Source organism: Pyricularia oryzae, chromosome 1, assembly GCF_000002495.2.
Source record: "Pyricularia oryzae 70-15 chromosome 1, whole genome shotgun sequence".
Lineage (NCBI taxonomy): Eukaryota > Fungi > Ascomycota > Sordariomycetes > Magnaporthales > Pyriculariaceae > Pyricularia > Pyricularia oryzae.
Window position 1 is genome coordinate 5,101,111 of NC_017844.1, and position 17,824 is coordinate 5,118,934.

Here is a 17,824-nt window from a genome sequence, read left to right on the forward strand (position 1 = left end):
TACCTTGCAGACGTGAGCACGTCACGTGCGTCTAGAGTCTAGAACCGAAGGATTCAATCACGTGCACTAGCTTGGTGCCAAGTTAACCGTCAGCAAAGGCGCAGCCAAAACACAGCCCAGACCCGCAGGCAAGATTATCGGTCGCAACGAGTAGCCGCTGCCTGGAATCTTGGATCCTCTCGACTTGCAATCCAAGTCGAATTGTGAACAAGAATTCGCAGCCAAAAATCGTCCTCTCGATTAAACCATCTTCAGCGACGAGAAGTCTCGATTTTGAAGCGCAAGAAATGTATTGACCACAATGACTTGAACGAAAACATGACGCGCCAGGTCGGGTGCCGGCACCTAGCCGCCTCACCAAGCCACGGCCGAACCTCTCGTAAGTGCGATTACGCCAATGTGCCGCAAGGGGATGACAAGCCGGACGGATTGCCCCTGAGAAGCGCCGTCTTGCGGGAGAACGGGCGAGGCAGCTCGTTTAAAGAGAGGCGCCTGCTACCACTTTACTACAAATTGCTGTGCAGACCCTCACACGGACCGCAGCACAGTCCAAAAGAGCCAAGGCCTGACACCACAACAGTAATTCTCATCCCGCATAGCCTCAATCTTCCCGTCAGCAACCACACCAAGGGGTGGAACCCCCTGTCTTTCATTGTCCCCCCACGCACGCGATCTGATGTTGCTTCTGCAAGCTGCAAAAGCTACAAACCCCAGATTGTCAGCGTTTGCTGCACGCAAACACCCTTGTTCAAGTCTCTCTTGGCAATGTCGGAAATTACTGTCGCTGGGGTAAGACGGCTCAAGCTCCCAAGGCGCGTACCCAAAATATCCGTCGATGGAGGACTCCACAATTCAGGCACAACGAACAAGCACCCTGCACCTCATCATGCATTTGCGTCTGTATATATCCACTGGCAACACTTCTCCTCCCATCATTTTCAAGACGAAAAGTCATGCTTATTCCGACAAACCGGACCATCACTATCCACTATCAGGTTCTGGAAGGCTTCCGACTGCCTACGCGCCTTTCCATATTCCTCGTGCGCCAACGACTCAGCGCCAAGGAACACTAACAAAAGACAAACATCGACGTCGACACCCGACTGACAGATTCACTGACAGAGGAAAGTCCGCAGCTATTTTCTTTTCACCCTCTTAGACACCCCTAGAAGAGTAGAAACCTCACAAGCAGAACCTCATTGAAGCTACAATGCTTCCCATAACGATACTAGCCATTGGCCTCCCGGCCCTGGCTTATGCTCACCCCACAGCTTTCGACGCCGAACCTGCCCCAACACTCGAGCGCAGATTGAGGCTCGCATCGGATGCATTCGAACTCAAGCCCGAAGACCTCGTCAAGCTCAGCGTTTGCAAAGATTCTCAAGGACAACTCAAGTGCGAGGAGAGGAAAACCGGACTTCTAACCACGCCGACATTTTCTTTGATCAGCAAACCGCAAAGTTTGCAGCCCAAAGAAGAAAGGCTGCGCTGCACTTATACTGACAAGAACTCCAAGAAGGAGGAAAAGAAATGGGTCGAGGGTGACGACGGCAAATGTACTAACGACAAGGATGTCATAACCAAGGACACATGCACCAAGGACAAGGGTAAACTTGTTTGCCAAGAGAAGGCGCCCGAACCGATCAGCATGTTTAACCGCTTTCCGATGGGAATTTCCATACCTTTTTGGAGCCCCCCAATTGCCCCCAAGTCCACCCACGGTCTGGTTTGCGTGGTAGACAAGGGACAGGAGGCCGCCAAAAACGCGACCACTTTTAGGTTGATCATCAAGGAGCAAGAAACTTGCATTCCCGAGAAGAAGCCGCTACCAGAGATCACCAAGGCCGAGTGCGAAGCTGCCAAGGGCAAGCAGACTTGCATCATGGACAAGAAGACTGCACCACCAGGATCCAAGGAGGCGCCGCCGCCAGCCACCCACCGCTGGAAGTGCAGTGTGCCGGGCAAGGATGGGGCCAAGGCCGAGGACAAGATGATCAAGGGCGACGAGGGCAAGTGTGAGATGAAGGACATGCTCGTCAATGGCGTCAAGCCGGACATCACGCTCAAGGAGTGCAAGGACCGCAACGGAACAGCACCCTGCCTGCCCGAGAACCAAGTCTTCCGCTGGACGCTCAAGTACGAGAGGAACAAGTGCAACATTCCTCCGACCAAGGTCAACGGCACCGACGGCGAGGTTCGCAACATCAAGACCAGCGAGCGCAAGTGTACATATGAGGATGCGAAGAAGGACATCGACAGCATGGAGGCCGAGGCAAAGAAGAAGGCCGCCAACGTGCCGGGTGTGAACCCCAAGAACCAGACCGTCGCCGCCACTGCCGAAATGACCAAGAAGGAGTGCCAGGACATCAAGGGCGCCATGACCTGCACCAAGAAGGGCGACGCTCTCACCTGGCGCTGCAGGATTGCCTACTTTGGCGGCAAGCCCATCGAGGAGAAGTGGATCAAGGGTGATGAGGGCAAGTGCACCGAGGCAGACACCAAGAAGGACGCCAAAAAGGAGGAGCCCAAGAAGGAAGAGCCCAAGAAGCCCGAGAACAACGCCACAAACTCTACTGCGACCTCCACCACCTCTGCCTCGGCTCCTACCCCCACTCCCACCCCCACCGGTCCTGCTATCGTCACTCGCCGCGGGATCAAGCCCACCCTCGCCGGTCCTCCCACGGGGCCCTTGACACCCGAGCTTGGAGATGACATGGCCAAGCCCGTTCCTTTGTCGATGCCGCCAATCGACCTCGATATGCTTGACCTCGCGGCAGATTTGCCAGGCCTACCCAAGTCCAGCATGCTCGAAGACGCACCTCTGCCTGGATTTGATGACATGCCTGGTGATGATGTCCCCTTTAACCTGCCTCCCCCTGCTGGCCGCATGCCCGCCGACATGGTGGACAAGCCCGCAGCCGCCGACCTGGATGACGACAAGACGGTCAAGATTGCCATCCCCAAGGGCGACCCTGGCAAGCAGGGACCCAAGGGCGAGCCCGGCCGACCTGGACCCAAGGGCAAGGATGGCATGCCCGGACCCATGGGCCTCCCCGGAAAGCCCGGAAAGGACGGTGAGAACGCGCCCATCGTGATCATCAGCACCGAGATTGAGAAGCCCAAGGACGTGAAGAAGAAGGGCGGACGCAAGCCCCTCTGGATCACCCGTTCCGAGTGCAAGGCTCAGCAGGGCTTCGAGACTTGCAAGAAGGGCAAGAAGATCTGCCGCATCTCCAACGGCAGCGAGCTGTCGGAGCCTCGCCTGGGCGGCTCCTGCGACAGCGCCGACGCCGACGAGCACCACGTGGAGCTTTTCGAGGGCATGTCCCGGCGCGCCATGGCCAAGATGCTGGCCAAGCTGCTCAAGAAGGAGCTGACCGGCGGCGGCAGTGGCGGCAAGAAGGGCGGCAGCATCGGCAGCAAGTCTCGCCAGGGCGGCAAGAAGCTCAAGAACAAGATGAAGAAGAAGCTCGGCGGCGGTCGCAAGTTCCACGACGGCAAGACCAAGAAGTCGGACTGGGTCTACAAGCAATCGGCCGTCGACGACTGCGACAAGCTCGACGGCACGACGGGCTGCCTCGACGGCCGCGTCACCTGCATGTTCAAGGGCCGCAACAACAAGCCCCACATCAGAAAGTACCAGGACACGTGCGAGTGGCGCCTCCGCAACGACAGCTGGAGGAGCAAGCACCAAGTCGAGTGATTTATTTTGAAGTGGGTACCACAAAGATTTTCTTTATTTCCTTTGTCTTTGCGACTTTTTTACTTTTTATTTTGTTTACATGTTATTATTGTATTTGGTAGCCTCTTTGCATTTTACTGGCGCTTGGGGTTTTTTTTCTTTCTTTTCTCTTTTCTTTACCTATTGCATTTGGGAAAAGGGCGTTTACTCGGATATACCACATGGTTCTCGGCGCAAAGATAAAAACGGGATCTTGCATATAGCATAGCGCGGCGTTGCTTGGGCGTTTGGTTTTCTCGGGATTGGGACGGTTCAAATTAGCTTTTTTTTTTGCGTTACTCATCTTCTATTCTCCGTCTCATCATCTTTGGATGACGGATGGCCTTATTTTTACTTGGCTTCAAATGAAAGCGTTCTTATATTACTTTATTTCCGTGCTTACTGTGCCACATGCATCTCCTACGTCTTCTTTCTCGTCTCTTGATTTGTCGCCTTTGACTTGCGAACGACAGGGTCTTTGGTGGCGGGCGCCTCCCCGTAGGATCAGCGACCCCCGCTCCAAAAGTACTATGGAACATCAGGCGCTAGATGTAAGTTTTCGGAGCAAAATAACCGGTTGTTGACGCCAGACCTCTTGTTGTTCGCTCCGTCGCAATAAAGGCTTAATAATTTATACAAAAGACTAGCCAAAACCCCGGTTCAACCATTCATTTCGCCGATTCAACCAAAATCACTTTGCACAACCAATGAATCCCACAAACGTATTACCAGCCGAGTCGCGCCTTTCGCAAGTGCCTCCCGGAACAAAGGACGTGACCGAGCGCCCAAAGTTGAAGATTTCTAGTTTTTCCGGGTCGCACCCGCCGCGGTTGTTATTGCGAGCTTGGGAACACTGCAGCAAATTATGTTAATCTTGTTTTCCCTTTTGCCCTTTGCCACTTGGGTCTGTAGGACTTTGGTTTACACAACTCACGCAGTAAGAGTTCAAGCCTTGCTTCTTGCAGGTTTCGCTGTCGTCTGGTGTGCCCCGGTCGCAGCACAAGTCTCCGGTCGTGGGTTGGATCACGATCCTGCGGGATAGGACGGCGGTGGGAGCCAGGAGGAGGGCGAAATAAGAGGTGCGCATTTTTTTTTTGATTCAAATGCCCGAACCGAGTAGTGGTTTTGGGGGAGATGGGAACGAAAATAGCAAGTCGGGAAAAAAAAGGTGTGATATTCTCGAAAGAAGACAAAGCTTTGTTCGTCAAGAACCTCAGAAGCCTCGAGGGGGTGCTGCTACTCGTCAAGAATTCGCTGCCGCTGTAAAGAACAAAATCAACACAAACCTCGTTATGTGGTGCCGTTTATATACTTTTTATTTTCTATTTGAAGAGTATAGCGATTTGATCATGTTAAAAGCCATGTCCCTGAACGTGGATAATTATTTAGGGGAGGGCGCTTGCAGGGGTGCGTATGATGAGCGCTTGGCGTAGCGATGGCTATAAAAAGCAGTGCGAAAATGGCGTAAAAACCCGGGCATGACAATATCGACGGAAAAAATGCCAAGCCGTTTGATAGATGATCATTTGCTCCCTTGGCGTTTTCGATTTCAGCAGGGTTTTGTATACTTGCTGCGCAGCAATAACTCGCAGAAAATCTACCTCGGTTGCATAATACTTTAATTCGGGTATCGTGATTGGAAACCACTATTTTTCGAGCAAACACCTATCGGCTGCATCCCCGACATCTGCATCGTGGCTAGCCCCACCTCGATTGGTTCAGGCTGTTCCAGACCAGCCGCTAAATTCAACCTCGCTGAGTTTTTGCTCGCTTTGTTCGATTACTAATGTCTTGTATACAATGCCATACAGTTTTTCTGAACATTGCGTCCTTTGGTGCAGAGAAGACAACCACAACTTACAAGCGTGAATATCTTTCCTGCTTTCATTTGCAGGCGTTAATCCTCCTTTCTTGAAACCACTTTATTGACACTGAATTATCAAGGTAGCTATCGAAATCGCCCAGCACAACTACTGATCCCTACTAAAACTGTCCCATGGCACCGAGCTGGCCAGACACCGCCTACCAGCCACTATTTCAAGATTTAGTCTTACGAGTGGACGACAAGGTGTGCGCTCGGTTGTTGCACCCTTGGCCCGTCCGGTAGCAAGAGAGACAAAGATCAAAGTCGTCTTGGTCGCAAGCGCAGCAATCTGGTTTTTGGTGACCGTAACGGTTAGCATCGGAGCCACAACTACACTGTTTTGGCTGCGGCATACTTACGCCAAAATTCCGCGTCCTTTGTGATGTCAGCACGGCATCTGGTGCAGGCGACAGTGTTGACGTTTCGTGTTAATCGGGCGCAGGAAGTCGGCCACGAGGAGGACTGCCAAGCACGGTACGCAAAACTTGCCAGATGAAGCTGGAGTGTGTGATCTTTGGGTTTGTGACAACGGCTACCACTGGCATAGCACGAGTGGCAGATGTCGAAGTTGTCTTGGTCGCAGTTGCAGCAGTCTAGACTGAGCTGTGTTAGAAGTAACGAGATTGCAAGAAATAGCGCAAAGGCATATGTGAACAAAGGGGCGGGGCCGACTTGCGGTAGAAATATCCCTGCGTGATGGCTTGGCCACAGTCGCCGCAAGAAACGCTGCGAACTGCTCCAACGCGTGATCGTGCACAGTCCTTGACGATCCGGAAGTTCGCAGAGCAGTCCAGAGCCGACAATGTAACCACCAGTATGTGGTCTCCATTGCAGGACTCTCCCTTGTAGAAGCAGGTTTGGCAAAGATCAAAGTCGACACAAAGCGAGCAGTCTAGACGCAGTCTTGACAGTGAGTACAAAGGATGGTTTCGAATCTGGATAGCAACTCACGGTAGTTCAGCCCCTGGAAGATGACGGTTCCGCATCTGTTGCAACCGAATAGCGGATAGCGCTGTCTCAAGGCTCGGCGTGCCATGGTCGACGAACTTTTGGTGACTGCCCATTGATAATAGACCAGATTTCCCGCTTCGGCTGGGATTGTCCTCTGTAACTTTCTCATCTGGTGGGTTGGATCACCGCAGCGACTTCCCTCGTTGTAGCACTTGATGCAGGTGTCGTGGTTATCACCACACCCACAGCAGTCTTGAAAGGCAAACAGCTCAGGTTAGCACAATACACATTTGTATTCCGGTGGCTTGAGAGTCTTGTGAACCACAACACTCACGCCAATATTTGCCCGACTCGATAACGCTCCCGCAAGCATCGCAGCACACATCGCTCCCCAGGGCACGAAGGCACTGGCCCCTGTCGACCGCCTTGGATAATGCCAAGATACCCTCGACCAGCATCCACGCCATTTGGCTGGACGCAAGCTTTATTAACGCTTCCTCGCCCGACGCGGCAAGCGCCATACCTTGGTAGAACCCCATGGTCTCGGGCAGCGAGTGTCCGCCCACCCAAACCACGTTTTGCTGCAAGACCGCTACGCCTTGTTCAGACCCAGGCACCACCCCCTCCGCAGCAGCCGAGCCGATAAAGCTTACCTCCCTGAGCTGCTCGCGCATCCCGTGAAGAGCGCCGTCGACGGTGGCGTGCACCGCATAACCTGGGTCTGCCGTGGCGTACTGGGTCAGCTGCTCGTAGGCGTCCTGCGGAAGCTGGCCGTGGAGGGGCAATGTGGTGGTGGCCGAGAGGAGCACATCGTGGACCCCGAAGCCGACCCCGGCCCCGACCAAGTGGGCTGCGAGGGATGTGATCACATCCCGTCTGCGCAGTTGGTGCAGCTTTATATTGCGCTTCGTGAGCTCATCCTCAATCATCTTGAGCTTTGCCTGCGCGATGTAATATTTGCGCCAACCGAGGGCGGCCGCACCCAGAGACGCCCCACAAGTCAGGGCTGTGGCGGCGATGCCGGCCGAGATCGTGTACGTGGTGGAGAAGAGCTGCTGGGTCTTTCTTATCTCATGTTGTTTAAGTTCTGCATCTGTTTTGAGGGCAACGTGCTGGGCGTACTCCCGCTTGCTGAACTCAAACAAGTCCTCAATGCCCATTGTTCCAAATGTCAAGTTCTTTTTGAGCGTTCAATGCAGGTTTTATGGCGACTAGTGTGTCAAAAGCTCCGTGTTCGAATTCTCCCAGAACGCAATAACTTTGGGACTTGCTGTTGGGAAGTATGCCATCGTATTTATTAAAAAGCCAATCCCATAAATCATCACCTTTGTACCTAAGCATGCAGGTCTTCTTCAGCTGAGGCTGAGGAGCTTCTAGCTACTCGAAGAGTGTGAGTAAAAGCCAACACAAATATGACCAGCAAGTGGTCATTTTCTCCAGTACAGATAAATATCGGTATATCAACACCACGCAAAATGACACAAGGGCTATCACGTACCCGCCTGGCCAAGCAACGATAGAGCCAACGTTCGCACCGGTTGCCCTTTGCCACTTTGCACTACCTTTTGCATGCTATTATAACTGAACTCTATCAAGCACAACTAGTAGAGAGTGTCTCTGACGTGGATATTATCGCATGCCGACTATTCTAGATGGTTTAGCTGAGCATTTTCAGCCAGACTTGGCTTGGGTCCTGATAGGTAGTTGTAGCCGAGCAGAAGGCCAACGCAAGCCACACGAGAGCCACGTTGTGCTGCCGTAGCGCAACTGCAACTTATCGGTTCAGCTGGGCTCGACGCACACACAGGCATATCGATAAGTATCATTCCAACTGGGGTCATGCGCCCGTTCGCTGTAATGTAGTACCAACCCAGAGCCAATCAATCAAAACCTCTACCGGTACATTGGTTCGTGGCAGGGGCTTCCCCAGGCTGCGGCAAATGCCTCAATATCTGGTAGCTTGGCGATTTGGCGGATCTCCATTTTTTGGCGCCAGCCTCCGGTAGACCACGGGCCTGCAGATTTCTTTTTCTGAGATTGATAAATATCACGCCTCCAGGTGTCGAATGCCAGGAGGATTGCTGTTATGTACCGCCTCTTTAAGATGTGTCTGGTTCGGTTCAGCAGGTTCCAGTGCGTCGAAGCTTGCAGCGCCCGAACGGCAAATGAAAAAAGTCAAGTATAATGTAGCTACCTAGTTACCTAGGTAGGTAAGGTAGGTAGTGGTACTTGCCTGGTAGCCACCGCTTTCATTCCCCCCGAATAACCAATTCAACTCCAGTCCAACGCACCCCGCTCTCGTCTTCCTCCTGTTTCATTCAACAGCAAACTTGAGCCTGAAAGTCAACTGTCTGCTGACTAACTTACCTAGGGACGTATTCCCCCTGTTCCGGTGCCGCGGCCACCGGTGCCCCTAGTAGGGGGAATAGGAGCCGCTATAAGCAGGGTTATAAGAACCACTGGAAGCAGGAGTCCTGGAACCCGGCCGCTGCCGCTACAGAGACCTTGACGAACGTAATTGCTTTTAGATCCAACAAGAACCCTTATGGACCGGGTTGGGCGTGGGTTCCTCTAGACCTAGGCTCTATCGCCGTCCTACGCCAATTTCTTGGGAAACGCATCTGCAATCAATTCCACCAGCTTGTAAGGATCGTGGAAGAAATCAGATTTCGACATTACATCAAAATATATAAACCAACGGATAAGATTTTAATTACCCAAGCAGACACAACGCCATCTCCTATTCTACGCAAAAAGACCGCACATGTTGCTGGCGTCCAGACCGCGCTTTGCAGGAACAAAAGGACTTTGAGGAAAGATGGGGACCGAGACGGTAGCCCCAGAAAGTGTAAAGGAGTAGTCCAGGGGCCGGTTAACATCCGGAAAGGCCGACAGTCGGAAGCCGTCGTATGGCAGCACGCGACTCGGCGTGTTGGCAACGACGAGAGCGACCTTATCTCCAGACACAAGTTCGGCCTTGGCAGAGCCCGCAACGTCGACGAAGCGCATCGTGCCGTCGGACGACCGGATCGAGAGGGTGGCCGTGTAGGGAGCCTGGGCGGTCATGTCGACGCCGACGGTGGAGCCCGTGACGTTGAGGGGGATGAGGTTGGCGCCCATGTACAGCGGGGCGCGGCCCTGGATGGGCACCCAGGCGCCGCCGGAGGCGCGGACGCTGTCCCAGTTGACGCGGTAGTCCTGCCGGGTGAAGAAGTCGCGGGCCTGCGGGTGTCCGATCTCGAGGTGGGCCATGCGCGCCCAGTAGCGACCGACGACCTGCGCGACGGTCGCGTTGCCGGAGCCTTGCAGGATGCGCGCCAGGGTGTGCAGGGGCGTCTCGTTGTCGCTGGTCCTGTACTGCAGCATCATCTGCCTCATGACGTCGCGGTCGAGGCCCGGGATGTCGTCCGGGTTGTTGGTGAGGTAGGTGAACAAGGGCCACGCCTGGTAGTGGTTGCCCGTGCCGGCCGTGCCGTCCACAATGACCTGGAAGGAATCGCCCAGGACTTTTAGGATGTCCATGGACGTGTCCAGGGCGGGCTGGCCGTGCTTTGCGCGGGCGGGCGCGCACAGGTCCGACTGTTTGTACGTGTCGGCGAACCAGTTGGCAAAGGTCTCCCACCAGGCGGCGGCGCGCCTCTGGTTGACCCAGGTGCGCTGGTGGTAGTGGATGACGTGGCCGAACTCGTGCACGATGATGTCGGGCACCGCGAGCCACTGGTGCACTATTTCGAGGTACGCCCTGCTCGTCATGAAGTCTGTGTTTTGCCACCCGGCGGCCCCGCCCAGGTCGGCCACCGAGTAGACGTTGGTCTTGGCGTAGGGCCCCGCCCCGACGGGGTAGTAGTCGTTGGAGAGGCCCGAGTCGATGTAGCCGAGGTCCGTCACGAAGCACTCGTGCGCCGCCTCGAGCATCGCGAGCGCCGCCTCGGCGTTGGCCTTAACGGGCGCATTGTAGACGCGAAAGTGCGCCGAGTCGACAAAGTCGGTGCCGCCCGGGCCAACTTTGTCATTGGCGGGGAAAACAGCGGGTGGAGCGTCGGCGCGTTTGGCAAGATCCGAGGCCCGAGGTGCTGACAGGGCGGCGGGGACAGAGCTCAAGAGGAGAGCGGCGAAAAGAGCGCAAGGGGCCAGGGTGAAAGTTGAACGAATGACTGGAATGGCCAGATGAGATATCCCCGTGGTCAAAAAAAAAAACAAAAAAAAAACGAATGTATGTGTGTGTAGAACACTTGTGAAAAGAAAGGCACCGAGAGATTCTGGACGCGAAACAGATTAGCGAGAGGCATGGATGCATCGGGATTTAAAATGACAGAGTGGGTAGACTCCTGGTTTTCCAGTGGGCTGATAGGGCAATACGCATCAGGGATGCCAAGGCTGGGGGTCTCAGCGTCAGGGGCTCGGGGCGGGGCCCTGCCATGCGCCGACGTTGCGAGGGAGGAACGATTCTGGAAAGTCCGATGCTACCAAGAGTTCAGTTTGTTAACAGTATAGCAATTCGACAGCTCAGCTCGGGAGTAGCTCGTCAGGTCAACAGTCCGGCCGCTTGGTTGGCAACGACGATGGCGACTTGGGCTAGCCTTGCGAGGACAGCTTGCGCGCAAGACAGATGATCTCGATTGTTCGTCTTGGGCTTCTATCTATCATAGCATCGTAATTAATTTCTGGTGTCTGACGACCCTATTATGAGATGCTACTCCACCGGCCTGGCTGGAGCAGTTACTGCGCGTCTATACGAAGTTATGCGTTCTTGCATCCAAGCACCCACTTCGTATTTACAGTACCAGGGTGTTTCAGGGGCGCTGAGCTGCTCGGGGCAAGAACTGTTTCCTTTCACGATCAACCTTGCCAGTTTGCCTACATTCTACCTCCTGTCTCTGGTTTATATGCATCCCCACCATCATCTTTTGAGGATTCGCCCAGTAATAACCATTGCCCCTATCACGTCCATCCCTGCCCAGATATGGCCGCAACCTCGGACAAGCCGATTAAAATCGCGATTAAAATTATCACCGGAGCCTCGACACTAGCAGAAAGAGAAATGACCTGTTTAGTAGCATGATCGTCAGTATCAGGGCCGCGTCCAATTTATCCGTCGAATGCGGCAACATTACCGCCCATGGCATCTCAGCTCAAGTATGCCAACCCCAGCCCCCGCGAGAGTCAGTAACGGAACACTCCAGCTCGCCACGCCTTGTGTGGCGATTGTTTGCATCCCATTTCTTGTTCAAGGATACGTTGTATCATTATACAAAGCCAGCATACGGCTCATGTTCACACATTGCACCTCGCCTGAGACTTCAAGCACTCAATCTCGTCATCGACCAAACCTTGAAATCCGAACCTCATCCGTTTCACACAGGACGACTTCCAAGCAATGCTGCGTGGCGCCATTTGCCGTATCCTATGCGTTCGACTCGGTAAAACATGCTAGTCGGGCTAGGAACATCTTGGCTCCCCCAGACCGAGCTTTTCCTTCTCCTTTCTTTCCTTCTGTTCCAGTCAAAACTGTGCTTAACAGCACTATATACGGTAAACAAGACAGGTGGGGAAACGCCAGTACGCTAGTTTGGATATACGAAAATATTCATGCGGGGATGGGAGGCGTGCTCCAACTCAACATGCAATAATTCTTGCAGTTGTATAAGCAATTGCAGGGGGCTCTCCGCGCGTCCTGGAGCAGTCAGGGAACGGCCTGGACTGGAGACCGCGAGGGTCTAGGCCGATGGGTTGATAAATGCCCTCGCTCACGGGCATCCTGCAGGCGATGACGGCCGAGCAAAAAGATGGAAGAAGAGAGATCTTCATTCGAAATGGCTGGTAATAAACGTGTAAAATGTAAATGTTTCCTTACAAAATAAAAAGGGGACTACTTCTTGATGTAACAGCGTGTTTTCCAAGGTTGATCTTGGAAACACCGACCTCACAGCGTTTTTGGGCAACCGTGGATCTTCTTATAGAGGTTTCGATCCAGCTTTACAAGGTCCCGCACGTAGGGATTCCAGGTCAAACGGAACTGACCAGACGGTGTGGGAGTGACAAGTGCCGTAATCAGCCGTCGTCATGGTTATACCGGTACTTGTTTGCGTAATTTGCACGTCGGGAACCCTGGCCAGAAGCAACTGGCCAGTGGCCCGTCGGTCCGGGTATACAAGTGATCTAATCAGGCGCTATGTCGTCCCGAGCTCCTCGTATGAGAATCCATATCGAGTATTCTATGCTTGGCAAAATTGAACTGCAAAGGTTCAAGCTTGCAGTGATATTTGTGTCCTCGCGAGTAATCATTCCCCAAACGGATCAAAGATGAGCTCAGAAACCCCCACTAACTTCAACTGCGCTCTGTTTCGCGTCTGAGCAAGTTCATATTGCAGTCCCAATTGGGCAGTCATGGTAGTGGTGCGTTTTTTCGACAGCGAGAAGCTGAATAAGGTCTGTTGTTCTTCTTGGTTGTGGTGACAACACGGCGCTTGTCGACAGACCTCGGAGACTGCGGGGATGGGGAACGAAATGCGCCGTAGACAATTAAATCGGTGGCCAGAGATTGTGGGCGTGATAAATTCCCATCGGCTCTGTTGGGCCTACCTAAAGTCCGTCCCTGCAATGGTTTCCACTGCTACTACTTGTAGCGACTAATCTGGTTGGTCTAGGGGCGAGCGGTTGAGATGCCGTATATATGGTCGACTGTCAACATGGGTTCAGACAAACCGCTTTTTGCTTTGCCTGTATGAGCCACTAGACTCAAGCCATTCTCGTTACGACGCCTGCATGATTTGTTTTGCGCCTCATCGCAGAATATTGGCCCTTTTGTTCTTCCTTTTGTCTCTGAACGGTCGGTGGTGGCACGTCGATGCGATGGCTTCCGCAAACGCCATGGTCGGCACCAATTCCCCGATCGCACGGCACCCAAAATCGCCGATGCGCACTTGTCCGTAGCTGCTACAGGTCTGGGTTTGAGACCTCGAACCCTTCTGCACATTTCCAAGAATCATAAAAAAAAATGTTGCACAATCGACCTTGTGAATCTTCTAGCAACAAAAGTGTCGTTGTGTGACGAACTTACGGTGAGGGCGGTCGCGTCAGATGGCTAGGTAGGAAAACAATTTGGCGAAATCACAGTCCATGCCCCAGCCACCGAATCCCTACACCGTTGTTCACTACGCCGCTACGGGTCGATTCCCCTTGTTCCGGAGGCCCTTGCTCGCGCATCCGGCCCTCGGAATGATCCACCTGCCCACCCAAAGTTCCCCATATTCCCCGGCCATCCAATCTGTCAAATGGTCGCTCGCCAGTGCTCACACCGATCTTTGCGTCCATGGAATGGGTCCCACCCCCTCTATCACTTTTTTCTTTACTTCACCGCCCCGCCCGCTCGATCATGCAGACGTCTCCGAACCGTTGGCGATTATGCAAAAATGGACAAGGAGCCGTGCCAAAAGGGGATGCAATATTAGATTGACTAGGCCTAGACTAGGATTTTGTGTGCCGGCTGAACTTTGGAAATTCTGGAGAGAATGTGCAGTGATAACAAGTAGAATGCGGGTGGGTGGTACGATGTTAGCGAAGCTCCCCAACCACCGCCAAATCCGCCCCCAAAAAACTTGTGCAGGGGCCACACCCATCGATTGATCCTCGGGAAGTCAGGATGCTGTCGATCAAATCTCGAGGATAACCCATCGCCATTGTCCTGGCGGTTAGGATTGGATCAAAGACAACAAAGCCATGCCGCACAAAAACGACCACAAAACTAGCCGGGGTCTTTGGTGCCCGAGCGCCTTGGCCCTAGTTCCGAAAGAACAGGAAAAAAACGGTGACGGCAAGTCGGAATGCTAAAGAAAAATGCTCGGCCTAGCCGTTTTTGGCCAATCAGCGCCAACCACGATTGTGACCCCTTGTCGACATCATCCACTTGTCGACAGGTCGACCCAACCTCGTGCAGTGCTGCCCAAGGTTTCTGCCTCCAGAGATACGTAGATGGCGGCATGTGGTGGTCACCGCCAGTTGTCAAGTGCAGGGCGAGAGGCCGGGGGGACTGCTTCGAATCCACGAATCCACAGGTATGGTCTGTTCATTTGACTTGTATAAAGATGCCGCCACATTCGCTCGAGTTTACGACTTTTATTTTCTTCTTTTTTTTCCCTCAGGGGCGGGCACCTCTCGAGTTTCTTCAGGGTGTGCCAGAGGTGTGTGTGTGGTGGTGTTTCTTTTTCTTTTTCCTTGTTTTGGGGGAAAGGGGAGAACACAAACGCAGACACCCTTTTTTTTATCCTACATTTTAATCTTCCCTGGCCGAGCATGAGCACAACTCTGCTCGAGCTTCAGGCAGAGCTGCTCAGCACGAGCTCGCAAGATCTTTACTCTTCAGCAACAACAACAACAACAACGACAAGCTTTCTTCTCCCACTGGGAGTAGCAGCACCGACCATGTCCTTCGAGACGAGCTTCCGCCCGTCCAGCAAGGCGGTCGGCGCCTCGTCCATGCCCAACCTCCCCGCCCTGCTCATCTGCTTCATGCTCTTCCTGCAGACCTACCTCGCGCTCGCCAACCCCGCCGCCGCAGCTGCCGCCTCGGCGCTGTTCCCCGGGTACAAGACCCCCTCGCGCAGCGGCAACGGCAAGAACACCAACGACGGCAGCGCAAACGACAAGCACGCCAGGCTCAACAGCGACAACAACTACTACGACGTGATCCTCCCACGGCAACAGCGGCAACAATCGGTCGGCTCGACCTGCGACGGCTCCGAGGGGCAGTGGAACTGCATGACCACCTCGTGGCAACGGTGCGCGGCGGGCCGGTGGAGCGTCGTCGTCGACATGGCCGACGGGACGAACTGTCACCCCGGCGGGCTGACTTGGGACTTTGCGATTGAGGATCGGAGGGGACAGGGGGGTGGGAACGGCGGGGGACGCGCCACCAGCAGCGCGTTTCCGGGTTCCGGATGGGGACTCAGGGGTGGCATCGGTGGAGGTGGAGGGGGAGGGGGAAAGTATTCTCTAGGTGAGTGGAGCCTGGTCGTCTTTGGAGGACTGGGGCTCGTCGTGGGCGGCTGGGTCTAGCATTGGTGGAACGGCGGACGTCTTCCAAGGAAAAACCAACCGGTGTCTGGATACAAAACTTGATGTTCCCACGCCAGGTCTTGCTCTGATTGGGATCCTCGACATTCTTTTGAGGTCCCCAAGCCTGGTTGGGACTCACAGAGGGCTTTTTGATATTACTGCCCCACTACCTTTTCTTTGTACGGGCGGGAAAACGAAAGTGAGGCGAGGGGACCGAGCCAAAAGTTGACCATAGAAGGTTGCTTTGGTACAATGTCCGCTTGGCCTGTTGCACAGTGGGGGATATCATGATAGTAACACCCCCATCATGCCTTTTCCTTTGTAACGGCGAGATGACGCAACGAAGATTAATGACAATGAGCATGATTTGCCATTCACTCAAGCTCGAGCGCAAGTAAATCCCCAAGTGTGATTTGACTTTCTGCCTGTGAGTGGGCTTTGGTCTTGCTATAACGCGAAAGAAAGCCATCGGAATTGTGCTGACAACTCAGTCACCTTACTAATAAGTAAATGCATTTCAATCACTTTGAGTGACTGCAACCTATTGTAAAGGATCATTCTGTTCTTTGCATGGCTCATTTGACTATTATCGTGTTATTCGTCTGCCTGTCCAACAGCCTGACAGGCTTGTGATGTCTTGTGTTGGCTTGAAACCCGCCAATACACCATCCCCCGAGTGGCAAGAAACGTAACACAAATAAGCACCATGAGACCAATGGCGCATGTAATTATGCAAAATAAATGCGACCAACCTCCCCGAGCAGCCGGTATGTTCTTTGACGAATCCTCTCCAGGACCTCGTACGGAGCTCCCTGGATATTCCGAGGCCAGGAGCAACCCCTGGGGACCACTCCAGCCCAGATGAAAAGCTCCACCAGGTAGTCGGCCGTCCACTGCCACATGTAAACCTGCATCGCGCGCGCCTTGATGTCGATAGGTGTCCTCTGTATGTTCAGGTTGAGGCGCTCGTGCAGTTCACAACTGTCAAACCAGCAGACGGCGTTGTTGAACCTGGTCGAGTTGAATGGACATTCCTGCGTCATGACCGACCAAACAGCGTCGACAAATCCCGTAAAGTCGTAATAGTCTGTATAGAGCTGCGGCACGCGGACCTCTCTTGGAGTCCTACGATATTGCCTCCTGAAATCTGTCATGGTTTACCCCCTTGGCGATGCGATGATCCAGTCGGTTGGGTTGGTGTATTTTCTCGAGTGTATCCGAGATTTGGATGTCGTCGAACGGATTAAGCAGATCCGTGCTTGCTGTGGGAGGAGAACGGGGTGGAAACAGGCAATGGCTTGGATGAAAATGGGCGGTCTTTATCCTGATCGGAATGCGACAAGTAACTGGCTGCTAATGGCTCATTGTGATCTGCTGAGTATTCTACATTATGTCTCCTGCTGCCAGTTGCTCATACCTTGACACATTTGCGCAAGTTGCGCAATTGAGCCATGGTTGACCAGTCTCATTGAGACAAGTCACATTGGTGGAGGTGATAGCTAGGTAGACCGTAGAACTCAAGGACTTTCACCGGTGACTTGTCAAGAGACTAGGCAGAACACGCGATGAAACATGCATTTGTAAGAGTAACAATATGACTTTTTCAATTGTGTGCAATATTAAACGACCCGATTGTTCGGCCTACACCTGGTTTACCTGTAACCAACCGACTTCGGCTGACACCGAGGGATTCAGCTCTTCTAAAAACATTCGAAATAGGCGACGAAGCCTGGATTCGGATGCTTGATTTGGAAGATCAAACATACGAAGAACTTTAGGAGCAGCAATGAATTTGTTCCAGGTGAACATGAAGCAGCAAATCATGGTCAGGCAGTGATTGGCTGTCGCAAATGAATTCAACCGAGGTGACATTATGCCCGGGCCTTTATCCAGTCTGCCACACTCGAGACCTATCCAAGGTCCCGCCGGCAGCAAACCTTAACTGGAGCCGCGACTTGCCTCCAGAATATCATTTTCCCTACCACCCCCATGTTTCTCATCGGTAGCAACAGGAAACCAAGGTTCGGCCTGGCCGGTGTGAAAATGTTTACGTGATGTCATCATTGTCATGTGCAAATTCTGGGCAACTCGGTGCATAATTCAAAGAATTCAAATAGCATGGTAATCTAAAAATGACTAGTCCTAACAGGGAGGGTACTCGAAATACTTGACTTGGCCGGCAATTCGAAGCTTGTTCGAATTTCCGTTTTAGACGCCGGCCCGATTGGTCACCA

General features: G+C 53.3%; 7 protein-coding genes across 7 annotated transcripts; 3 read left to right on the forward strand and 4 right to left on the reverse strand.

Annotated features, from left to right (window-relative positions):
• The first annotated feature begins 202 nt into the window (after positions 1-202).
• On the forward strand, positions 203-4,119 carry MGG_05402 (uncharacterized protein). The gene has a single exon (XM_003710214.1). The coding sequence runs from the start codon at positions 1,211-1,213 to the stop codon at positions 3,701-3,703; it is 2,493 nt and encodes an 830-aa protein (XP_003710262.1). The 5' UTR covers positions 203-1,210; the 3' UTR covers positions 3,704-4,119.
• A 293-nt stretch (positions 4,120-4,412) lies between these two features.
• On the reverse strand, positions 4,413-4,808 carry MGG_05403 (uncharacterized protein; the record flags this gene model as incomplete). Its single annotated transcript, XM_003710215.1, has 2 exons — positions 4,413-4,574; positions 4,656-4,808. The coding sequence occupies 2 exons, from the start codon at positions 4,806-4,808 to the stop codon at positions 4,413-4,415; spliced, it is 315 nt and encodes a 104-aa protein (XP_003710263.1).
• Positions 4,809-5,691: 883 nt separating this feature from the next.
• MGG_05404 (uncharacterized protein) lies at positions 5,692-7,696 on the reverse strand (the record flags this gene model as incomplete). The annotated part of the gene is made up of 4 exons (XM_003710216.1): positions 5,692-5,874; positions 5,945-5,982; positions 6,537-6,788; positions 6,871-7,696. 4 exons carry the CDS (start codon positions 7,694-7,696, stop codon positions 5,692-5,694), a joined length of 1,299 nt encoding a protein of 432 aa, XP_003710264.1.
• A 1,585-nt stretch (positions 7,697-9,281) lies between these two features.
• On the reverse strand, positions 9,282-10,899 carry MGG_05405 (uncharacterized protein; the record flags this gene model as incomplete). Its single annotated transcript, XM_003710217.1, has 2 exons — positions 9,282-10,690; positions 10,896-10,899. 2 exons carry the CDS (start codon positions 10,897-10,899, stop codon positions 9,282-9,284), a joined length of 1,413 nt encoding a protein of 470 aa, XP_003710265.1.
• Positions 10,900-12,273: 1,374 nt separating this feature from the next.
• On the forward strand, positions 12,274-12,575 carry MGG_16354 (uncharacterized protein; the record flags this gene model as incomplete). The annotated part of the gene is made up of 2 exons (XM_003710218.1): positions 12,274-12,356; positions 12,425-12,575. The coding sequence occupies 2 exons, from the start codon at positions 12,274-12,276 to the stop codon at positions 12,573-12,575; spliced, it is 234 nt and encodes a 77-aa protein (XP_003710266.1).
• Positions 12,576-14,957: 2,382 nt separating this feature from the next.
• Positions 14,958-15,679, forward strand: MGG_05406 (uncharacterized protein; the record flags this gene model as incomplete). The annotated part of the gene is made up of 2 exons (XM_003710219.1): positions 14,958-15,531; positions 15,591-15,679. The coding sequence occupies 2 exons, from the start codon at positions 14,958-14,960 to the stop codon at positions 15,677-15,679; spliced, it is 663 nt and encodes a 220-aa protein (XP_003710267.1).
• A 639-nt stretch (positions 15,680-16,318) lies between these two features.
• MGG_05407 (uncharacterized protein) lies at positions 16,319-16,744 on the reverse strand (the record flags this gene model as incomplete). The annotated part of the gene is made up of 1 exon (XM_003710220.1): positions 16,319-16,744. One exon carries the CDS (start codon positions 16,742-16,744, stop codon positions 16,319-16,321), a length of 426 nt encoding a protein of 141 aa, XP_003710268.1.
• Between the last annotated feature and the right edge of the window lie 1,080 nt (positions 16,745-17,824).

Coding starts and splice junctions, on each gene's coding strand:
- MGG_05402 (XM_003710214.1), top strand. CDS start 1,211: ATGCTTCCCATAACGATACTAGCCATTGGCCTCCCGGCCCTGGCTTAT.